The 23,787-nt window shown below is 44.9% G+C and overlaps 1 protein-coding gene across 1 annotated transcript in view; it reads right to left on the bottom strand.

Moving 5' to 3' along the window:
* The window catches only part of CCDC62 (coiled-coil domain containing 62), a 57,212-nt gene extending 33,425 nt beyond the window's left edge, over positions 1–23,787 (bottom strand). Inside the window, 8 exon segments of the mRNA XM_065524990.2 lie at positions 1,456–1,571; positions 2,261–2,349; positions 8,276–8,377; positions 11,786–11,957; positions 14,268–14,369; positions 17,000–17,166; positions 20,335–20,527; positions 23,611–23,787. Coding sequence (XP_065381062.1) covers positions 1,456–1,571; positions 2,261–2,349; positions 8,276–8,377; positions 11,786–11,957; positions 14,268–14,369; positions 17,000–17,166; positions 20,335–20,527; positions 23,611–23,646 — 977 coding nt within the window. The 5' untranslated portion in view covers positions 23,647–23,787.

Below are 23,787 nucleotides of genomic sequence, written 5' to 3'. Positions count from 1 at the left end.
ATTAATGACGCAAGCAGGAAAATCCAGTTAAGGGCACAGATCACCCTCGGTGGAGTGGGGCTCTTACTCAGCGATCAATGCATTCCTTGGCATTACTTCTTTTGGGTGAGTGCCATGTCCTATATACCTACATGTGCCCAAGTCCTAGCCTAGTGTCTAAACACTGAATGCTGGATGGATGGATGGATGGGTGGATGGATGGATGGATGAACGAATGATTCATCTCTGTAGTGTCTACTCTAGCTCAAAGCCTTCTGCACAACAGAAGGGCAAATCAGGTTAAACATATTCACTTCTATCCAGTGGCTAAATCAGGATCATGCCTAAAATTCTTAGATCAGGTCTTCCTACAACTGAGGATTATGAAAGTCATTATTAGCTCACACACATTTTATTTATTTATTTATTTATTTATTTATTTATTTATTTATTTATTTATTTTCAGATGGAGCCTCACTCTGTCTCCGAGGCTGGAGTGCAGTGGCGTGATCTCAGCTCGCTGCAACCTCTGCTCCCAGGTTCCAGCAATTCTCTTTTTTTTTTTTTTTTTGAGACGGAGTCTAGCTCTGTTGCCCAGACTGGAGTGCAGTGGCGCGATCTCGGCTCACTGCAAGCTCCGCCTCCCGGGTTCATGCCATTCTCCTGCCTCAGCCTCCGGAGTAGCTGGGACTACAGGCGCCCGCCACCACGCCCGGCTAATTTCTTTTTGTATTTTTAGTAGAGACGGGGTTTCACCGTGTTAGCCAGGATGGTCTCGATCTCCTGACCTCGTGATCCGCCCGCCTCGGCCTCCCAAAGTGCTGGGATTACAGGCTTGAGCCACCGCGCCCGGCCCCAGCAATTCTCCTGCCTCAGCCTGCCAAATAGCTAGGACTACAGGTGCGTGCCACCACGCCCGGCTAATTTTTTTCTATTTTTAGTACAGATGGGGTTTCATCGTGTTAGCCAAGATGGTCTTGATCTCCTGACCTTGTGATCCACCCGCCTCAGCCTCCCAAAGTGCTGGGATTACAGGCATGAGCCACCGCGCCAGGCCTATTTATTTATTTTTTGAGACGGAGTTTGGCTCTTGTCACCCAGGCTGGAGTATGATGGCGCGATCTTGGCTCACTGCAACCTCCACCTCTGGGGTTTAAGTGATTCTCGTGCCTCAGTCTCCCGAGTAGCTGGGACTACAGGCATGAGCCACTATGCCTGGCTAATGTTTGTATTTTTAGTAGAGATGGGATTTCACCATGTTGGTCAGGCTGGTCTCAAACTCCTGACCTCAGGTGACCCACCTGCCTTGGCCTCCCAAAGTGCTGGGATTACAGGTGTGAGGCACCGCACCCGGCCACATTTATTTCCTACCATATGGGGAATAGTAGTCAGTACTGGCCAATAGTAAGTGCACAGTCAATACTGACTGATGGAATATAATACAAGATCATATTAATTGCATCTTGCTGAGATTACCTGGAGTCCAGGGCCTTTGAGTCCTCCATCTTTGAGTCATACATCTGTATTAATTCCTGAGAATTTTCCACATTGAAATTAAGAAACTGCAGATCACTCTGTTGTTTTACATAAATCTGTCATGGATATTGATAAATCAATATGAAATGTAATAACAAAACTAAACTGAACCAACAATTTGGCAGTTTCCCTGAAACAGTTCATAAACCCTAAAACAGATCAGATAGTTACTAGGGAAATATGCTAAATATGTCTGCTTTTAATTTTCCTTTGTTAGCACTAAGATTTGCTAGGATAGCTGGGCTCCCTGCCTTTGATCACCACAAGCAAGACCCTATCTGCTGTACTAAACATGATACACAGGCTGGGCTCAGTGGCTCACACCTGTAATCCCAGCACTTTGGGAGGCTGAGGTGGGTGGATCATGAGGTCAGGAGTTCAAGACCAGCCTGGTCAATATAGTAAAACCCTGTCTCTACTAAAAATACAAAAAATTAGTTGGCCTGGTGGTGGGCACATGTAATCCCAGCTACTTGGGAGGCTGAGGCATGAGGATCACTTGTACCTGGGGTGCGGAGGTTGCAGTGAGCCAAGATCAGGCCATTGCACCCCAGGCCGGGCGACAGTGTGAGACTCTGTCTCAAAAAAATAAAATAAAATAAAAATAAATAAACATGATATACAACTAATGTAGTTAGGGTTCCAAACCACCAATTAAACAAAATCGACAGGCATACTTTTTTCTAATTTGCTATTTGTTTACAAACATTTCTTATGTGATAGAGAAGGATGATTAGGGACATACCTGTCTCAGATTGTGCAGTTCTGAATTTGTGCGTTCTTGCTTTGACTTCGCAATATTAAGCAATTCATCTTTCCTCTTTTCTCTCTCTACTATATAAGAACAAGTATTATTAAACATTTTTCATCAGCTGTATCAACACAAATCTCTCCATTTCCAACAATTCAATGCTCAGCTGACATTTTTGTTGTTGTTCCTGAACTTAAAAACAGCAGAATGGGCTGAACGAAGTGGCTCGCACCTGTAATTGCAGCACTTTGGGAGGCAGAGGTGGGTGGATCACTTGAGGTCAGGAGTTCGAGACTAGCCTGGCCAACATGGCAAAACCCCATCTCTACTAAAAATATAAATTTAGCCAGGTGTGGTGGTGCATGCCTGTGGTCCCGGTCACTTGGGAGGCTGAGGCAGGAAAATCATTTGAACCTGGGAGGTGGAGGTTGCAGTGAGCAGAGACTGCACCACTGCACTCCAGCCTGGATGATGGAGTAAGCACTTTGTCTCAAAAAAAAAAAAAAAAAAAAGAAGTGATTTGTAGATTCAGGGATTATTTGTCTTTCCTTTTGTGGGTGATAGAATGAGGGTGATTTCCAAATTTCTATACTTAATACATATTACTTTAATTATTTATTTTTAAATTTTAGAAGATAAATATTTTTAAAAACAGAGATGGGGTCTCGCTATGTTGCCCAGGCTGATCTTGAACTCCTGGGTTTCACCACGTTAGCCAGGTTGGTCTCCAACTCCTGGCCTCATGGGATCTGCCTGCCTCGGCCTCCCAAAATGCTGGGATTACAGGCATGAGCCACTGTGCCTGGCCAAAACCGAGACATTTTAACAGTGGAAGGGATATCCATAGTGCATCTGACTCAGCGGGTCTCAATTCCACACGCCTCTCATGTTAACAGCATCCAAGCAGGGTGTACTCCTAATGTTTAAATAAACCTGTTTTGTTATAATCGCAGCTACTTTGGAGGCTGAGGTGGGAAGACTGCTTGAGCCCAGGAGTTTAAGACCAGCCTGAGCCAACACAGCAAGACACTGTCTCTTAAAAAAAAAATAAAAAAGATACTTGTTTTGCATACAGCATGGTCCCTAAACAAAAGCCAACTACTTTATCTGGCCCTCAGAGTAATTTTAAATATATCTGAATGTTGGCTGGTGGGGTTGTTGGGGGGTGGTGGGGGAGGGCAGGTGGTCAAAGAAAAAAAAAAATATATATATATATATATTTGAATGTTGCCTTAATCTCTGATTTTAGAATAATCTACTTTTGCATAAGAGGCAATGCCACTGTAAATATAAATGTTTCCCTAGTTCAGATAGTTTTCTCCACTGCTGGGTTTAGCTGAGAGATCAGAGTGGATTGGGTCTATTTTCACAAGTTGGCCACAGAAAACAAAGAGGTAAGGAACTCTCTGCTGCTATCTGCCTGAACAAGCAGCCTAAGATAAAACAACGGGGCCCACGCCTGTAATCCCAGCACTTTGGGAGGCTGAGACGGGTGGATCACGAGGTCAGGAGATCGAGACCACCCTGGCTAACACGGTGAAACCCCGTCTCTACTAAAAATACAAAAATTAGCCAGGCGCAGTGGCGGGTGCCTGTAGTCCCAGCTACATGGGAGGCTGAGGCAGGAGAATGGCGTGAACCCAGGAGGCGGAGCTTGCAGTGACTGGAGATTGCGCCACTGCACTCCAGCCTGGGCGACAGAGCGAGACTTCGTCTTAAAAAAAAAAAAAAAGAAAACAACAATGGGAAGGGCCTTAGATGCCTGGAACCTGCTGAATTCTGATCAAGACTCTGCCTGGAAGACCTGAGGCAGACACTCAGTCTACAAGAGCTCACCTACAGGACTGTCAGGACCCACAGAAATGTAAACTAGTATCATTGTTCCCTTTGCAAACTCCTTACTCCTACTTATGTACAAACAAGACATGTTTTGTTCTCTCAGCCTATGTAAAGAACACGCCTGTAATTCCAGCACTTTGGGAGGCCAAGGCAGGCAGATCACGAGGTCAGGAGATCGAGACCATCCTGGCTAACACAGTGAAGCCCTGTCTCTATTAAAAAATACAAAAAATTAGCTGGGCATGGTGGCAGGCTACTCGGGAAGCTGAGGCAGGAGAATGGCGTGAACCCAGGAGGCTGAGTTTTCAGTGAGGCGAGAACGCGCCACTGCACTCCAGCCTGGGCGACAGAGAGCTAGACTCTGTCTCAAAACAAACAAACAAATAAACAAACTGCATTGTCAGCAAGAGGAAAAAAAAAGTTTTAAACTTAAAAGTAAAACTTTAAGACATATTCCAACTTCAAATAAAACGTGGTAACATCTGAGTGGGTGCGGTGGTTCACACCTGTAATCCTAACACTCTGGGAGGCCGAGGTGGGTGGATTGTCTGAGCTCAGGAGTTCGAGACCAGACTGGGCAACACAATTAAACTGCGTCTCTACTAAAGTACAAAAAGTTAGCCAGGTGTGGTGGCGTGCACCTCCAGTCCCAGCTACTCTGGAGGCTGAGGCATAAGAATTGCTTGAACCCAGGAGGCGGAAGTTGAAGTAAGACAAGATTGTGCCACTACACTCCAGCCTAGGTGACGGAGCAAGACTCCATCTCCAAAAAAACAAAAACGAAAACAAAAAAACATGGTAATATTTAGCCATAGCACTTGACAGTATATTATCATGTTATACCTTTAAAAATTCTTTTTTGGGCTTAGGCCAAGCAAGATGGCTCATGCCTATAACCTTGGTACTTTGGGAGGCCAAGGCAGGAGGATTATCTGAGGCTAGGAGTTCAAAACTAGCAGCCTGGGCAACATAGTGAGACCCTGCCTCTACTAAAAATAAAAAAATAAAATAAAATAAAATTAGCTAGGTGTGATGACACATGCCTGTAGTCCCAGCTACTCGGGAGGCTGAGGTGGCAGGATCACTTGAACCCAGACAGTCGAGGCTGCAGTGAGCTATGATTGCACCACTGCACTCCAGCCTGGGCAACAGAGCAAGATCCTGTGTCTACAAAATAAATAAATAAATTCTTTTTAGGCTTTGTTCACTTTTATAATTAAAACATGCAAATCCACCAATTGTCTATATTTTGAAAAAGAAGAACAAAATATACAAAAATTGCTTTCAGACAATGGTGTGAGATTGTCTTCAGTAGAGAAGATGTTTAAAGAATCAATTTAGGATGCCAGGCATGGTGGCTCATGCCTGTAATCCCAACACTTTGGGAAGCAGAGGTAGGAGGATCGCTTGAGCCCAGCAGTTCCAGTCCAGACTGGGCAACTTAGTGGAACCTCATCCGTACAAAAAATTTAAAAATTAGGCATGTGTGATGGCATGTGCCTGTGGTCCTGCCTACTTGGGAGGCTGAGGTGGGAGGATCACTTGAGCCTCAGAGTTTGAGGTTGCAGTGAGCTGTGATTGTACCACTGCACTCCAGCCTGGGTAAAGAAATCTGCTTAGGATATGATAAAAATATTTCACAAAATCAAGTTATTATAATATTAGCTAACAAATTCCATGTATTTTATTTAGTAGTACATAGTAGAGTGCATGGGTAAAAAGTGATTAATCAAAAAGAAAAGAGGCTAACGTATCCTTTAAGCTTTGTTCCTTCCTTTGACCTCCCATAGCATTTTATGCATAGCATTTGTATAGTACTAAATTCTGTGGGCCTGTGAGCGTCTGAGCATACTGCAGGGCACCTGGCATACAAATGCTGGTCCAAGGACTGTTTCTTTTTTTTTTTTGAGACGGAGTCTCGCTTTGTCGCCCAGGCTGGAGTGCAGTGGCCGGATCTCAGCTCACTGCAAGCTCCGCCTCCCGGGTTTACGCCATTCTCCTGCCTCAGCCTCCCGAGTAGCTGGGACTACAGGCGCCCACCACCTCGCCCGGCTAGTTTTTTGTATTTTTAGTAGAGACGGGGTTTCACCGTGTTAGCCAGGATGGTCTCGATCTCCTGACCTCGTGATCCGCCCGTCTCGGCCTCCCAAAGTGCTGGGATTACAGGCTTGAGCCACCGCGCCCGGCCAGGACTGTTTCAATGCAACTGTAAAGCTACAAATATGTGATATCTTTAGTAGCATAACGGGTTATCATTACTTGTAGATGCAGCAATCCTAGAAATGGTGAAAATAGTGACCTCTAGTGGCAGAATACCACACTTCCCCCCATCTTTAATCACAAGAGATTAATATTAAGAATTCCATTTTATGGCGTGAACCCGAGAGGAGGAGCTTGCAGTGAGCTGAGATCCGGCCACTGCACTCCAGCCTGGGTGACAGAGCAAGACTCCGTCTCAAAAAAAAAAAAAAAGAAAAAAAAAAAAAAAAAGAATTCCATTTTACTTAAAACTCCTTAGGCCAGGCATGGTGGCTCACACCTGTAATCCCAGCACTTTGGGAGGCCGAGGCAAGAGGATCACTTGATCCCAGGAGCTAGAGGCCAGCCTGGGCAACATAGTGAGACCCTTCTCTGCAAAAAAATTAAAAATTCAGCCAGGCTACTCAGAAGGCCAAGGCGGGAGGATTCCTTGAGTATAGGAGTTGGAGGCTGCAGTGAGCTGTGATTACACCACTGCACTCCAACCCAGGAGACAGAGTGAGACCTTGTCTTTAATTTTTTTTTCCCATTAATTTATAGACAAACTGCATTCCATTCCCTGCCATATTCCTTACCTACTCCCAGTATCTCAGAGTTTCCACTGGTGAAGGCCTCCTTCTCCACTCCCAACTGAGAATGGCTGACACAGAGAGCTTGTTTACATCCCTACCAGCCAAGATGATTCTTTTGGGCTTTCTTTTCAGTGGTTTGTGTTAGGAAAGTCATTGATTTAGAGGTAAAGTTCCAAAGAGAAAATCATATGAACACTTTCTGGTCTACTGATACCTACCCTCAGTCCCCCTTTTTCTAGGGGTACACATTCATAAAAAACCCCTACTTAGCACCCATACAACCATTCTGTTTTTCATGTTCAGTAAATTACATGATATATTCAATACTTTATTATAAAACAGCCTTTGTGTGAGATGATTTTGTCCAACCGCAGGCTAATGCGAGTGTTCTGTGCATGTTTACGGCAGGCTAGGCTGAGCTATGCCAGTGGGTAGGTTGGCTTCATTAAATGCATTTTTGACTTATGAGGGGTTTATCAGAATGTAACCCTGTAAGTCAAAGAGCATCTATGTTATATTTTTAGTGAGAAGCAGAGTCACACACTCAAGCTGGAAGGGAGAGTAGCTCATTTTGCAGAAGAGGAAACAGTGACTGGGAACGGGATGGCAGCATTAACATTTGCTGCTTGGTCCTCACTGATCCCGCAAAGGGTGTTAAAAACAAACAAAAAGGCCGGGCGCGATGGCTCCCGCCTGTAATCCCAGCACTTTGGGAGGCCGAGGCGGGCGGATTACCTGAGGCCAGAGTTCAAGACCAGCCTGCCCAATATGGTGAAACCCTGTCCCTACTAAAAATATGAAAATTAGCTGGGCATGGTGGCGCACGCCTGTAATTCCAGCTACTCGGGAAGCTGAGGCAGGAGAATTGCTTGAACCTGGGATGTGGAGGTTGCAGTGAGCTGAGATCGTGCCACTGTATTCCAGCCTGGGCAACAGAGTGAGACTCTGTCTCAGAAAAAAAAAAAAAAAAAAAGCCAGACTCACGCCTGTAATCTCAGCACTTTGGGAGGCCAAGGCTGGTGGATCACCTGAGGTCAGGAGTTCAAGACCAGCCTGACCAATGTGGCGAATCCCTGTCTCTACTAAAAATACAAAATTTAGCCAGGCATGGTGGCTCACACTGGTAATCCCAGCTACTAAGGAAGCTGAGGCAGGAGAATTGCTTGGGCCCGGGAGGCAGAAGTTGCAGTCAGTCAAGACTACCACACTCCAGCCTGGGTGACAGAGCAAGACCCTGTCTCAAAAAAAAAAAAAAAAAAAAAAATGGGCGAGGTATAATTCCTTTAGCCTGTCATCATAGCAAGTCTAGGTTACAAATACATTCAATCATCTGTTTTACCAGTAAAAAGCAATTCATCGTGCAGGCAACTTTTCTCTTGTTTGAGGCGAATGATCTCTTCTCGTTGCTCGTTATTTTCTGTCGTCTTTTCGTTGAGGTCCTCTTCACAACAGAAGAAAAAGAAAGTCCTCAAATAAATACTAGTTTCCAGTCCTCAAAGACACACTATGTCTAACACTCATGTCCTCAGCAGCCCCTTCCAGTCCTGTTGGATCTATAGACAAAATCTGTTTCACAGCCAACATTTCCACCCCTGGCAAGGACCCTGGTTGGAGGCTTCACTTGCTCTCATCTCACTGACCTCCCTGCGCCAGCCTTGCCTCTCCTGTGACAGCCCAGTGTACACAGAGCAATCTTTTAAAAATCAAAATCTGCCCGGCGCAGTGGCTCATGCCTATAATCCCAGCACTTTGGGAGGCCGAGGCAGACAAACCACTTGAGGCCAGGAGTTCCAGACCAGCCTGGCCAACATGGTGAAACCCCGTCTCTACTAAAAATACAAAAATCAGCTGGGTGTGGTGGTGCACACCTGCAATTCTAGCTACTCGGAAGCCTGAGGCAGGAAAATTACTTGAATCCAGGTGGTGGAGGTTGCAGTGAGCTGAGATCATGCCACTGCACTCAACCTGGACAACAGAGTGAGATTCCATCTCAAAAAAAAAAAAGTAAAGTAAAATAAAAATAAAGGCCAAGTGCAGTGGCTCACGCCTGTAATCCCAACACTTTGGGAGGCTGAGGCGAGTGGATCACCTGAGGTCAGGAGTTCGAGACCAGCCTGGCCAACCTGGTAAAACCCCATCTCTACTAAAAATACAAAAATTAGCTGGGCATGGCGGCAGGTGCCCATAATCCCAGCTACTCAGGAGGCTGAGGCAGGAGAATCGCTTGAGAGGGAGGTGGAGGTTGCAGTGAGCCGAGATCACGTCACTGCACTCCAGCCTGGGCGACAAGAGTAAAATTCCATCTCAAAAATAAATACATAAAAAATAAATAAATAAAAATCTGCTTGTGTCATTTCTCAGTGAAAAGCCTTGCTACTGCACTGAGGATGAAATCCAAATTCATTTCCGCAAACTGCAGAGCCCAGCGTGACCTGACCCGCCCATCTCCCCACTGCCCTTCCCTCCTTTCCTTCTGTTCCTTGAATATGTCTGTGGTATGAGAAGAAACAGAGTTGGTTTTTGTCCTCTGTTCCTGGAACAGAGCTCCTAAAACCTGTCGAATTTCCTAAGTGACAGAAGCATCTTTTGTCATTCATGAAGAGCCCCAGTTGATTACGCCAGAGCACATGCTAACGAGGTGACTCAGGGTGGAGCCCCTACGTGGCCTCAGGATGCAGCCAGTCACCAGAAACACCAAGTGAGGAGAGGGCTGGAACCTGGAGTCCCACTTGTGGACCTCCAGGAAGGGGAGGGAGGGCTGGAGACTGAGCTCTATAAAAATTTTTCTTCTTCTTCTTTTTTTTTTTTGAGACAGGATCTTGCTCTGTTGCCCAGGCTGAAGTGTAGTGGCAAGATCTTGGCTCACTGCAACCTCCACCTCCTGGGCTCAAGAAATCCTTCTACTTTGCCTCCCAGGCAGCTGGGACTACAGGATCACACCACCTATGCCTGGCTAATTTTTTGTAGAGACAGGGCTCTGCCATGTTATCCAGGCTAGTCTTGAACTCCTGGCCTCGGGTGATCTGCCTGCTTTGCCCTCCCAAAGTGCTAGGATTACATGTGAGCCATCATGCCCAGCCATTATTTCTCTTTTCTTAAATAAAAAAGTTTTAAGCTGGATGCAGTGGCTCATGCCTGTAATCCCAGCACTTTGGGAGGCCAAGGTGGGTGGATCATGAGGTCAGGAGTTTGAGACCAGCCTGACCAACATGATGAAACCCCATCTCTACTAAAAATACAAAAATTAGCCAGGCATGGTGGCGGGGGCCTGTAATCCCAGCTACTCGGGAGGCTGAGGCAGGAGAATTGCTTGAACCTGGGAGGTGGAGGTTGCAGTGAGCTGAGATCACGCCATTGCACTCCAGCCTGGGCAACAGAGTGAGACTCCACCTCAAAAAAAAAAAGTTTTAATATTGAATTTATAAAATGTTTATAATATATAAATATTGACAGAACAGACTTCTTTCTACTTGTATATTTTACCTCGGTATATATAAACATTCAATAAATACCAAATACCTAGAGTGTAGCCCTGGTGCTGCGCTATTAACAGTACACTGAAAAAGAGAAGCAGAGTCTGTTCCTGCTGCCAAGGGGATGATAATATGATTATGGTTTTAGCTGAAGCTACAAATGGAGATGAGACCTATGGCTAACCATAGGTCAGGGCATCATAAGGACAACATTTTCAAATGCTGAATCTTTTAAGTTAAATCAACAAAGATTGGCTGGGTGCGTTGGTTCACGCTTGTAAATCCCAGCACTTTGGGAGGCCAAGGCAGAGGGATCGCCTGAAGTCAGGAGTTCCAGACTAGCCTGGCCAACATGGCAAAACTCTGTCTCTACTAAACATCCAAAAATTAGCCAGGCATGGTGGTGGGTGCCTGTAATCCCAGCTACTTGGGAAGCTGAGACAGGGGAATAGCTTGAACTTGGGAGGTGGAGGCTTTGGTGAACCAAGATCGCGCCACTGCACTCCAGCCTGGGTGACAGAGTGAGACTCTATCGAAAATAAATAAATAAATTGGCAAAAATAAAAATTCCTAATATCCGAATCAGAAGTTTCTGCCCTCATCATGGGAAGAAATGCCCAGGCTAGCCTGCTAGCAAGGAGAAGATGAAACGTGTGAGGCAGAACTGCCCAGATGGGAAGCTCAGTGAGGCCCAATCGTAATCCGTCACCTCCCATTTACCTCTAGACACGTGGGTTTAATACATGCTGGGACTGCCTGCCACTGAGATACTGATGTTGTCTGCCACAAAGCAGGTATCAGCAATAGCTAATGGTACAGCCACCTCAACTAAGGCAGGATTACTTTAAAATACGATACATTCTGCAGTTTTCCCCAACTCTGTTATTTATCTTATAAGACACAAATTGCAGCATAATCCTATATAAATGAAATTCATATTAGGGCCTAAGGCTGGGAATTGATCTACTCGCAAGCATAAGATTAAGTGAACCCAAATGAAGAAATACATTACCAAGATAATACACTCATATCTTATTTTTTTTTTTTTTTTTTTTTTTTTTTGAGACGGAGTCTCGTTCTGTCGCCCAGGCTGGAGTGCAGTGGCCGGATCTCAGCTCACTGCAAGCTCCGCCTCCCGGGTTCACGCCATTCTCCTGCCTCAGCCTCCCGAGTAGCTGGGACTACAGGCGCCCGCCACCGCGCCCGGCTAGTTTTTTGTATTTTTTAGTAGAGACGGGGTTTCACCGTGTTAGGCAGGATGGTCTCGATCTCCTGACCTCGTGATCCGCCCGTCTCGGCCTCCCAAAGTGCTGGGATTACAGGCTTGAGCCACCGCGCCCGGCCTCTCATATCTTAAATGTAGGTCTCTTCCTTACCTTTTAGTTTACTGACTTCAATCTTAAGTGCCTTCAATTTCTGCTTATAATCTTGCTTTTCTTTCACAATACAAGTCTCCGCCATCTTGGCGTCACGTAGGGCATGCTCTAGCAATTTAAATTTACCCGAACAGTCTGCAATGTGATTGACTGCCTCAATAATATCTTTGTCCTAAAAACCAAATTTGAAAACGGTTATTCTACATTCTTAAATTCCAATTAACCAAAAAGAAAAGATAATACTAAGATCCGACTGTGTGCCAGGTTCCATTCTAAGCACTTTTCGCATATTAACTCATTTAATCTTTACAGTAACTCTATGAGGAGGTACTGTTGCTCTTGCCAAGTGACAGACGAGTCGACAGAACGGCCATGTTCCTTGCCCCTGGTTACACAGCTAGTTAGTGGTGGAGCCACCATTTGAACCTAGCTGGCTGCCTCAGACACTATATACTGAACCACTACCCCTTACTCTCTCTCAGAAAGTTACAGTCAGACCATTCCATTACCTAAGAAACTATAATAGTAACAAGAGGGTAGGTGGCCCCTGGATGGGAAACTCATCCTCTGGATTATATAGGTCGGTCTAACGGCTCACCATTCCCTCCCATTTTCCAGCTTGTTAAAATGACAGACTCCACAACAACATCATTCCAAACCTACCAAATTAGAATTTCTTAATTGTTGAGGCAGTTTTAGTTACCAAAAAAGGTATCTGCTCCTTGAAAAGCAACTCAAACAACACCTAAAAGTATAAAAATAAGTAAAAGTTCTATCCCTCCCCCACTCACCTGGAATAACTATTAAGAGGTTTTACCCGACTGAAGTCTAAGTGTTTCTGCTACAGCATCGTAAATGCACGCCTGAAAAATCACATTGTCTGCACATCTCGCACTAGGACTTACAGAATAAAAGGGTTGGGGCAGGTCATGCAAAAACCCATGGATCTTTGCGACCAGGCCAGTAGCAAAAAATAACAGTTCTAATAAGTACAAGAACACAGTTCAGTTAACACTAGGAGAGACCCACAACAGTCAATCCCTTTCAGCCTGAAACCTGGACTCCTACTTACTCCTTTGATAAGGATGTCCTGGAGGGCATCTGCTTCTAAGGAAACCATTTTCATCAGATAAAATCTCTCAGTCTAGGAACACAGCCTTTTTTTTCGGATGAAGTCTCGCTCTGTCATCAGGCTGGAGTGCAGTGGTGTGATCTCAGCTTACTGCAACCTCCGCCTCCTGGGTTCAGGCAATTCTCCTGCCTCAGCCTCCCAAGTAGCTGGGACTACAGGGGTGTGGCACTACGCCCAGCTAATTTTTGTATTTTTAAAAATAGAGACAGGGTTTCACCATGTTAGCCAGGATGGTCTCGATCTCTTGGTTTTATGATCCGCCTGGCTCAGCCTCCCAAAGTGCTGGGATTACAGATGTGAGCCACCGTCCCTGGCCTTCTTTTTTTTTTTTTCTTTTTTTGAGACAGAGTCTCACTGTGTCACCCAAGCTGGAGTGCAGTGGTGCAATCTCGGCTCACTGCAACGTCTACCTCCCAGCTTCCAGGGATCCTCATACTCCAGCCTCCAGAGTAGCTGAGATTACAGGCATGCCACCATGCCCGGCTAACTTTTTTGTATTTTTAGTAAAGACAGGGGTTTCACCATGTTGGCCAGGCTGGTCTTGAACTCCTAACCTCAAGGAATCCACCCGCCTCGGCCTCCCAAAGTGCTGGGATTATAGGCATGAGCCACTGCACCCGGCCTCCAGGAGCACACCCTTCCTATTGCACCCACTGTTTTAATGGTGGGGAAATGCCTTGCCAGCACCTCCACACATACCTACAGCTTTGCCAGAGTTTGCTATGATGGAAACCAGAGAGGTTGTTGAAGCCACTAAACTGGCTACTACTTGACTAAAGATATGACTGTAGATTTTAATATTTTCTATTTAATTTTCAGAGCACTTGCCCCAATCACTTCAAAACAATGTGCTGAGAAAAATCACATCTTTATTAGCGTGAGCATTTCATTATACCAACATCGTTCCCTTAAATACCAATTGTCAAAGACGCGCATAACAGCAGGAGACTGTGTATCGTTGTATATTGCATGTTAGTGACTATATCAACTGCTTGATTGCAAATGGTTTTTCTCTCCATTAAAAAAAATTATCAAGCAATCTAATTGCCAATAACTCTATGAGACCTAATAATGGATACCCGGGGAGAAAATAAGTTAATTCAGACCTGCCAGCCCATGGAATGGGCCTTGGAGACAGAAGACCAGAAGCAGAGTCCTGCCTCCTTTCTTCATGCCTTGGGAACATCATTTTAAATTTGTTTCCCTCATTTCTAACTGGGCGTTTTAAAAAACAAGAGCAACATTGGTAGCTTTACATTTCTGAGATGCTAGGGACTTAGGTAAGATAATGAATGTGAATAGAAACCACCAAGCACTCTGGCAAATGGAAGAATTCTTATTTTTGATTACCTTTAGCTTTATCATTGTCGTGAGAGCTTGTTCTCGAGCTTGTAACTGTCCTACCTGAGCAGAAAGTTCCACTAACGTGTTGCTGAGAGTTTCGTTTCTAGCCTACAAGAAAACAACACAGATGATACTGCTTGAGTCCTTTTAAAGCTTTCACTACGCTCGCTAGCCATAGTCTGTGCTTATTTCTCCATTTTGTTTTTTCCTTGTTTGACTTGTTAGTAACAAAAAAAGAGTTGGTAATGAAGTGGGCTAATAAAACCCACATTGTTTTAGTAACAAAGTGGGCTAAGAAAGCAGTCATCAAAAAAGAATACAAATATGTATTTCTCTATTAATTCTACCATCCTCTCAGTACTTGTATTTGCCCTACTGAATTATGTTGATGATGCTTGTAAACATGTCTATTTCCTAATATCTTTTATGTGTAATTTTGGGTTGGGAAGAGGGAAGAAAATGAATGAATGAGAACTGTATTAGTAAGAGATTTCCTTTGTTGAAACAAAGTAGCATTAGTGAACTCTGTGAATTTAAAAAATATTCTTTGTCGAAAGAACTTCATACTGGGGTATTCCTACTCATCAGTTATTTAAAAAAAACACACATAGTGCTAGATCTGATATAATTATTGTGTATACAATCTATTTACTAGTTGAGAAAAATAACCATCAGGCTTTTTTTTTTTTTTTTTTTTTGAGATGGAGTCTCACTCTGTCGCCCAGGCTAGAGTGCACTGGTGGTATGATCTCGGCTCACTGCAACCTCCGCCTCCTGGGTTCAAGTGATTCTCCTGCCTCAGCCTCCGGAGTAGCTGGGATGAAGGATGTAACACATAAACAAGCTGGCTTTCTGCGTCTCTTATGAGCATGAACTCAAAAAATACCTGATGACTGACGAATTAGAAGAGAAAACCAAAAAAATCTGTCTTTTTTTTTTTTTTTGACACAGAGTCTCGCTCTTTCCCCCAGGATGGAGTGGAGTGGTGTGATCTCGGCTCACTGCAACCTCTGCCTCTCAGGTTCAAGTGACTCTCCTACCTCAGCCTCCCGAGTAGCTGGGACTACAGGCGCCCGCCAAAACACCTGGTTGATTTTTGAATTTTTAGTAGAGAGGGGGTTTCACCATGTTGGCCAGGCTGATCTCAGACTTTGGACCTCAAGTGATCCGCCCACCTCGGCCTCCCAAAGTGCTGGGATCATAGGTGTCAGCCACCGTGTCGGGCTCAAAAAACAAGTCTTAGAGGTTTTATTCCCAATATGCCACTAACGTTATAAGATACAATAATTGGCTGGGCACAGTGGCTCACATCTGTAATCCCAACACTCTGGGAGGCCGAGGCGGGCGGATCACCTGATATCGGGAGTTTGAGACCAGCCTGACCAACATGGAGAAACTCCGTCTCTACTAAAAATACAAAATTAGCTGGGCGTGCTGGTGCATGCCTGTAATCCCAGCTACTCGGGAGAGTGAGGCAAGAGAATTGCTTGAACCCAGGAGGCAGAGGTTGCAGTGAGCCGAGATTGTGCCATTGCACTCCAGCCTGGGCAACAAAAGCGAAACTCCGTCTCAAAAATAAAAAGACGCAATAATTTAGAAAACATCATTGAAGCTACCAAAACTTGATGATACCCTCTCATCTTTGAGGAAAGCTTTCTAAAATAACCCATTGTTGATTAAATGGTAGATGCTACTAAACCAAATGGCATAACAGTTACAAAGGGTTGTACTGAAGCTCAATCTCTAAGACAGGATAGTGCTGTGCAACTAACCAAAACTGTAGGATAAACACAGAACTACAAGGGGTGGATGAGTGTAGATACCTTCATACACACACGTATGCATTTTTGCATTGGTTGTTTGTTGTGATTGTTGTTTTTTATCGAGATGAAGTCTCACTGTGTTGCCCAGGCTGGACTTGAACTCCTGGGCCCAAGCGATGTTTCTGCCTCAGCCTCCCCAGAAGCTGGGACTACAGGCGCACACCACTGTGCTTGGCTTACATGTGCTTTTTTGTTGTTGTTGTTTTGTCACCCAGGCTGGGGTGTAGTGGCACAATCACAGCTCATTGCAGCCTTGACCTCCTGGGCTCAAGTGATCCTCCTGCCTCAGCCTCCCAAGTAGCTGGGACCACAGCAGTACACCACCACACCCAGCTCATTTTTGTATTTCCATTTTTTCATAGAGACAGGCATTTGCCATGTTGCCAAGCATGGTCTCGAGTTCCTGGGCTGAAGCAATCCTCCCACCTCAGCCTCCCAAACAAAGGGCTGGGATAACAGGCATAAGCCACCGAGCCACTGTGCCCAGCCTCACATGCATTTTTAATGAAACATTTAAATATAATTTTTCTTTTTTCTTCTCTCTCTTTTTTTTTTTTTTTGAGACAGAGTTTCCCTCTTGTTGCCCAGTCTGGAGTGCAATGGTGAGATCTCGGCTCACCGCAACCTCCACCTCCCGGGTTCAAACGATTCGCCTGCCTCAGCCTCCCGAGTAGCTGGGACTACAGGCGCGCGCCACCATGCCCAGCTAATTTTGTATTTTTAGTAGAGAGAGGGTTTTTCCACGTTGGCCAGGCTGGTCTCAAACTCCCGACCTCAGGTGATCCGCCCACCTCGGCCTCCCAAAGTGTCGGCATTACAGGAGTGAGTCACCGCACGTGGCCAAATCTAATTTTTCAATAACTGAAACACAAAGGGAATTTGGACTAGTGAAGTTTGTCAGAAAATAATCCCAACCTCAAGGTCTTCAGAGAGAAGAGAAGAATGCGTTGCCTTTTGAGCCATTTCCTGAAGCTGTAGTTGGGTCTTTTGGAGAGCAGTTTGGCATTCCATTTGGTTGGATTCAAGAGATTTTACCTTCTTCGTGAGTGACCTGATTATTTCAGTTCTTTTATGTAGTTCACCTGAGGGAAAGTTCATCAATAATTTGCAGTCAGACCTTCAGCTTAAAATGCATTATTTTCAAAATGGGTGGTTAAAAAGTAAAAGTGTGCTAGAGAATTTTTACAAAGACAATCTTCTTTTAAAACCTTTTTTACGAAATGCACACTATCACCCCTAATCAAGAAACAGAACTGTGAGCAACTGGAAGCCTCTGGAGGTCACTTCCTGAACATCATCTCTCCAGCTTCTACTTTCCCAACCATGAGACTGATCTTCGAGTAATCACTTCCTAGCTTTTCACTACAGCTTTACCAATGACCACATGCCTCAAAATTATAGTTTAATTTGAAGCATATAAAAATGGAATCATATTCTGAGAATTCTTCTGTTTGCTTTTTTTGCTTAAGATGATGATTCTGAGATTCGCTCAGTTGTGTATAACTTGTGATTGTGCACTAACATTGCCCGGTAATATTCTACTGAATGATTACACCAAAGCTTATTTCTGTTTTCTGTTTTCTTTTTTTTTTTTTTTTTTTTTTTTGGTGAGACAGAGTCTCCCTCTATTGCCCAGGCTGGAGTGCAATGGCATGATCTCGGCTCACTGCAACCTCTACCTCCTGGGTTCAAATGATTCTTCTGCCTCAACCTCCCAAGTAGCTGGGACTACAGGCGAGCGCCACCAGGTCCAGCTAATTTTTTTTGTATTTTTAGTAGAGACGGAGTTTCACCATATTAGCCAGGATGGTCTCCATCTCCTGACCTCGTGATCCATCCACCTCAGCCTCCCAAAGTGCTGGGATTACAGGTATGAGCCACCGCGCCCGGCCTACCAAAGGTTATTTCTAATATTGATGATCATTTGGGTTATTTCTACTTTGCAGCTATGATAAACAATGCTGCTCTGAATATTCTTTGACACGCATCTTTTTTTTTTTGAGATGGAGTCTCGCTCTGTAGCCCAGGCTGGAGTGCAGTGGTGTGATCTCAGTTCACTGCAACCTCCGCCTCCCAGGTTCAAGCAATTCTCCTGCCGTAGCCTCCGGAGTAGCCCGGACTACAGGCATGAGCCACCATGCCTGGCTAATTTTTGTATTTTTAGTAGAGACGGAGTTTCGCCATGTTGGCCAGGTTGGTCTCGAACCCCTGACCTCAGGTGATTCGCCTGCCTTGGCCTCCCAAAGTGGTGGGATTATAGACGTGAGCCACAGTGCCAGGCCTTTTTACATGCATCTGGGTGCATATTTTCAAGAGTTTCTCGAGAGCCTTGCTTCTCAAAATGTGATCCCTGGACCAGCAGCGGCAGTGGCATCGCCTGGGATGCCTGTTAGAAATGCAGATCCTTGGGCCCCAGACCTACTGTATCAGAATCTAAATTTTAACAAGCCCCTTAAGTGATTCATGTGTCTATTATAGGGTGAGAATATTCTAGAAGTGGCTTTGCTGGGCTGTAGGATATGCACATCTTCAGCTTCACCAGATACTGCCAAACGATTTTGCACACGAGCAGTAACAACTGACTCCCGCTAGCAGCGTCTCAGCTTTCCCTTGGCGTCATACTTTACCAAAACCCGATAATTTCTGCCAGGCTAGTAAAGGTAAAATAGTATCTCAATTTGGTTTTTATTTGCATTTCCCTAATTACTAATGAGAATAGGAAACTTTTTATATATTTATTGGACATTCAATTTTCCTCTTTCCATGAGGTGCCTATTCAAATCTTGCTCATTTTAAAATAAAATACTGATAGCTACGTATAATGTGGGTTATATATGTTATATGTGTTATCTTTGTTGTTTTAACATGTTTATATAAGAGCCATAAGATGTTATACTGCATTTAATCAGCAACCATGTTAAATGCTGTGTGTGTATACGCGTGTGGGTGTGGTCAGAGTAAAATCAGATGGTCATCAAAGAAACAAAAAAAAATAATACATTTGGGTTTTTTGTTTGTTTCTTTCTTTGTTTTGACACAGAGTCTTACTCTGTCGCCCAGGATGGAGTGCAATGGCATGATCTCGGCTCACTGCAACCTCCACCTCCCAGATTCAAGCAATTCTCCTGCCTCAGCCTCCTGAGTAGCTGGGACTATAGGTGTGCACCACCATGCCCTGCTAATTTTTGTATTTCTAGTAGAGATAAGGTACACCATGTTGGCTGGGCTGGTATCGAACTCCTGACCTCAAGTGATCGGCCTGCCTCAGCCTCCCAAAGTGCCGGGATTAAAGGCATGAGCCACCGTGCCCCACCAAAAATGACAGATTTGGATTGCCACATTTACAGAATCCTTTGAGTAATGTTAAGTAAAAAAAGGTTATCTTTCTATTACACAGATCTAGTGTTTTCTCCTCTAATGCATTCTACTAACAATCTAGAGTCAATGGAACATTCAGATTTAGGGCAGCACTGAAGGAATGACAGAATTAAAATATGGTATCAAATAAACTTTTTGCAACCATTTTTGAGACAGCTATATATATATATATATATATATACATAGAGAGAGAGAGAGAGAGAGAGACAGGGTCTTGTTCTGTCCCCCAGGCTGGAGTGCAGTGGCGCAATCTTGGCTCACTGCAACCTCCACCTCCCGGGTTCAAGTGATTCTCGTGCCTCTGCCTCCCGAGTAGTTGAGATTACAGGTGTGCACCACCACGCCCAGCTAATTTTTTGTATTTTTAGTAGAAGTGGGGTTTCACCATGTTGGCTGGGCTAGTCTCCAGCTCCAGAGCTCAAATGATCTACCAAAGTGCTGGGATTACAGGTGTGAGCTACTGTGCCTGGACAGACGGCTATAATTTTAAAAGATGACCATTTTAGGAACTTAAGATCAAGTTCAATACAAAAAGCTTAAAATCTTTCAGCTTAGTTTAAGAGAATGGCTAGTCATATGGCATCTTCATTCATAGTCTCGTTCAAAACTTCAGCCTCACCAATGGCGCTCACCCCATGTTAACTGGAGCTCTATCCAGCCCCCTTTTTATGCTGAAATACTTTGCTTATCCTACTTTATTTGAATGTGTCTGTCCCATTATCACTGTTCATAAAGTCCTCCTGTCTCCAATGAGCCTAAACTTGAGGACAGCAGGGGTTGCAGTCTTTACTTCCTCTCTGTCTTCCCCATGAGCCCATCAATGTGTTAGCACAAAGGAGTGCATAACTGTTGTCACTGAATGTATTTCTGACCTTCTAATTTGCTGCAACGTTCTTCCAATGTCAACACTTTCTGCCGATCCTCTTCCCATGAAAGAAGCTGTTGCTGGTGCACTGCAACCATGTCATTGAGCTCTTTATCTCGATCTTTTAATTCTCCAATGAGCAACTGCAGCTCCTTCCGTTGTTTCTCAATAGTGGAAATCTCAACTTCTGACCCGATGTTCTAAACATAGAAAGCGGTTTCACATCAAAATAGAATGAAATCAGTAATAAATCAGCCAAAGTCAATTTTCCAAATAAGTATATCTTCTTTTGCTGCCAGCTCCAAGTAGTTCAATTAAGTTTCAAGTTAATAACATGGCAGCAAAGATTATGTATACTTAAAACATATTCAAGTTAAAACCTACCATGCACTCTGCCTCTCTACAATTTTCTGTCATGCCATACGTGCCATGCCTAAAAAGTGGGACTGTTTCTAAAACCCGCTGGGTAAACAAATAAACCTATTTCTGCACATTTCTTCCCCTTTGCCAACAACCCTTTTCTCTGCCAGTCAATAACATTATCTCCCACCTTGCCCCAGCAATTTGAGTAACCAAGTACAGGTTAAACATGAAATAGTGGCCAGGCGTGGTGGCTCACACCTATAATCCCAGCACTTTGGGAGGTCAAGGTGGGTTGATCACCTGAGGTCAGGAGTTTGAGATGAGCCTGACTAACATGGCAAAACCCCATCTTTACTAAAAATACAAAAATTAGCTCAGTGTGGTGGCATATGCCTGTAACCTCAGCTACTCAAGAGGCTGAGGCAGGAGAATTGCTTGAACCCTGGAGGCGGAGGGTGCAGTGAGCCGAGATCGTGCCATTGCACTCCAGCCTGGGCGACAAGAGCGAAACTCTAGCTCAAAAACAAAACAAGGCCGGGCGCGGTGGCTCAAGCCTGTAATCCCAGCACTTTGGGAGGCCGAGGCGGGTGGATCACGAGGTCAGGAGATCGAGACTATCCTGGCTAACATGGTGAAACCCCGTCTCTACTAAAAATACAAAAAACTAGCCGGGCGTGGTGGCGGGCGCCTGTAGTCTCAGCTACTTGGGAGGCTGAGGCGGGAGAATGGCGTGAACCCGGGAGGCGGAGCTTGCAGTGAGCCGAGATCACGCCACTGCACTCCAGCCTGGGAGACACAGCGAGACTCCGTCTCAAAAACAAAACAAAACAAAAAAAAAAAAAACAAAACCATGAAATAGTTACTGTTTAAATGTAAATGATTCTTACTAAAGAATGGGAATTTTAGTCTATAAAAAGAAAATTAAGTCTTCCAGTATTCAATATTCATGAAAACTATAACATCTAAGGCATCTATACATATTCAATCTATTAAGGACAATTTAATATTGTAACTGGTCCAAATACAACATACATAATTAAAAACCAAATTCTGTAAGGAAATTTTTCACATATACCCAAAGACAATAGTATGATAAACTCCCATATACTCAGTACCTAGGTTCTACCATTATTGAGATTTCACTACAGCTGCTTCACTTTCCTTTTATTGATTAAAAAATACCACTTCACCCTTACATCCTTCAGAATGCATCTCTAAAAATGAACATTTCCTATATAACCATGATGCCATTTTTATACCTAATAATATTATCTATTAATACAATAATTCCTTTTAAGTATACAGCATTTGAAAGTCTAACAAGTTGGTCTGACCAAATTGTGATCCCAGAATTAGCCACTTAGTGGCTACATAACCTTGGGCAAGTTACTTAACTTCTCTAAGCATTAGTTTCCTCACCTGTAAAATGATAGCAACGGCATTTTAACATCTTGGAGTGACGAAGATTAAACAAGACAAACTCTGTAAAGTACTGAGCACAAAGCCTGGCCCGTAGTAATCACTTAACAAACATCAGCTCTCATTAACACTGTAAACCACATTTCAAATCATGGTGCGGTCCCTACCTATGAAATAAAGAACTAAAAGTGTTACTTTAATAGAGTTCCACCTTAAAGACAGTAATTAAAGGTTCACCAGTGGCCCTTTGTACTCCCTTACTGCTTTTTGAAAAATAAGATTTGTAAATAAACAAAAATAATGAGGGGGGCTCAGTGGCTCACACCTGTAATCTCAGCACTTTGGGAAGCCGAGGTGGGCAGATCACCTGAGGTCAGGAGTTCGAGACCAGCCTGGCCAACATGGCGAAACCCTCTCTCTACTAAAAATACAAAAATTAGCTCGGCATGGTGGTGGGCGCCTGTAGTCCCAGCTATTTGTAAGGCTGAGGCGGGAGGATCGCTTGAACCTGGGAAGCAGAGGCTGCAGTGAGCCGACATTGCGTCGCTGCGCTCCAGCCCTGGGGACAGAGCCAGATCCTGTCTCAAAAATAAATAAGAATGATGAATAAATTACAGTTACTAGTCTTAACAAGGAATATGGAATTTGGAGTCAAGGGATTTCAAGTCCCAAGGCTTGAATTCCAGTGTTGGCCCAGCCCTTTTTTCATGCATTCAACATAATTTATTGAGCGCCAGTGGCTGGGCCACAGCCCGCCAGGCAAGGAGCACATATTCCACTCCAGGAAAACAGGCAGTAAGCCGAGTATACAAAGGCAGGTCGTCTTACACTGATGGACGCGAACCTTGGGCAAGCCCACTTCCAGACTTTTTGGTACAGTGGAGCTGTGAGAGAGCTCCTTTCTTTACTCGCCAGGTTGTGTAAATTAAGGACACCCAGCGAGGTAAATGGGAGAGCAGGTCCCCAGACGCCAGTCGTCCTCCTTAAACAGTAAGCACCGGGTACGCGCTACTCTGTGACCTGAGCTGAATAATAAGGTGTTATTGGGTTAAGGAAACGGTGGTGACACCGTTTTCCTCTATGTCCAATGTATTGTTTCACTTTTTTTTTTTTTTTTGAGATGGAGTCTCGCTCTGTCACCCAGGCTGGAGTGCAGTGGCGCGGTCTCGGCTCACTGCAAGCTCCGCCTCCCAGGTTCACGCCATTCTCCTGCCTCAGCCTCCCGAGTAGCTGGGACTACAGGCGCCCGCCACCTCGCCCGGCTAATTTTTTTTGTATTTGTAGTAGAGACGGGGTTTCACCGTGTTAGTCAGGATGGTCTCGATCTCCTGACCTCGTGATCCGCCCGCCTCCGCCTCCCAAAGTGCTGGGATTACAGGCGTGAGCCACCGCGCCCGGCCTGTTTCACATTTTAAGTACACACGGTTCTTGAGAAGCAGTAGATTTCGACCAATGTGCACCATTGCAGCGGCGCCCAGCCGCGCTCAGAACCGCCGCTCACCTGGCGTCCGGCAAGGAAGGCCGCCGGAGGGTTCATAGGTGTTTCCTCCGCCCCCGGAGAAGGCCGGTGTGGACGGCGTCACCTTAGAAACGCCATCGGCGCGCCTGCCCCGAGCGGCGGGGGCGAGCCCGGAGCCCCGCGCCCTCGGCCGTCCCCCGCCCCGCACCCCAACCGCCT

Source organism: Macaca fascicularis, chromosome 11, assembly GCF_037993035.2.
Source record: "Macaca fascicularis isolate 582-1 chromosome 11, T2T-MFA8v1.1".
NCBI lineage: Eukaryota > Metazoa > Chordata > Mammalia > Primates > Cercopithecidae > Macaca > Macaca fascicularis.
This window is presented reverse-complemented; position numbering and strand designations above follow the sequence as displayed.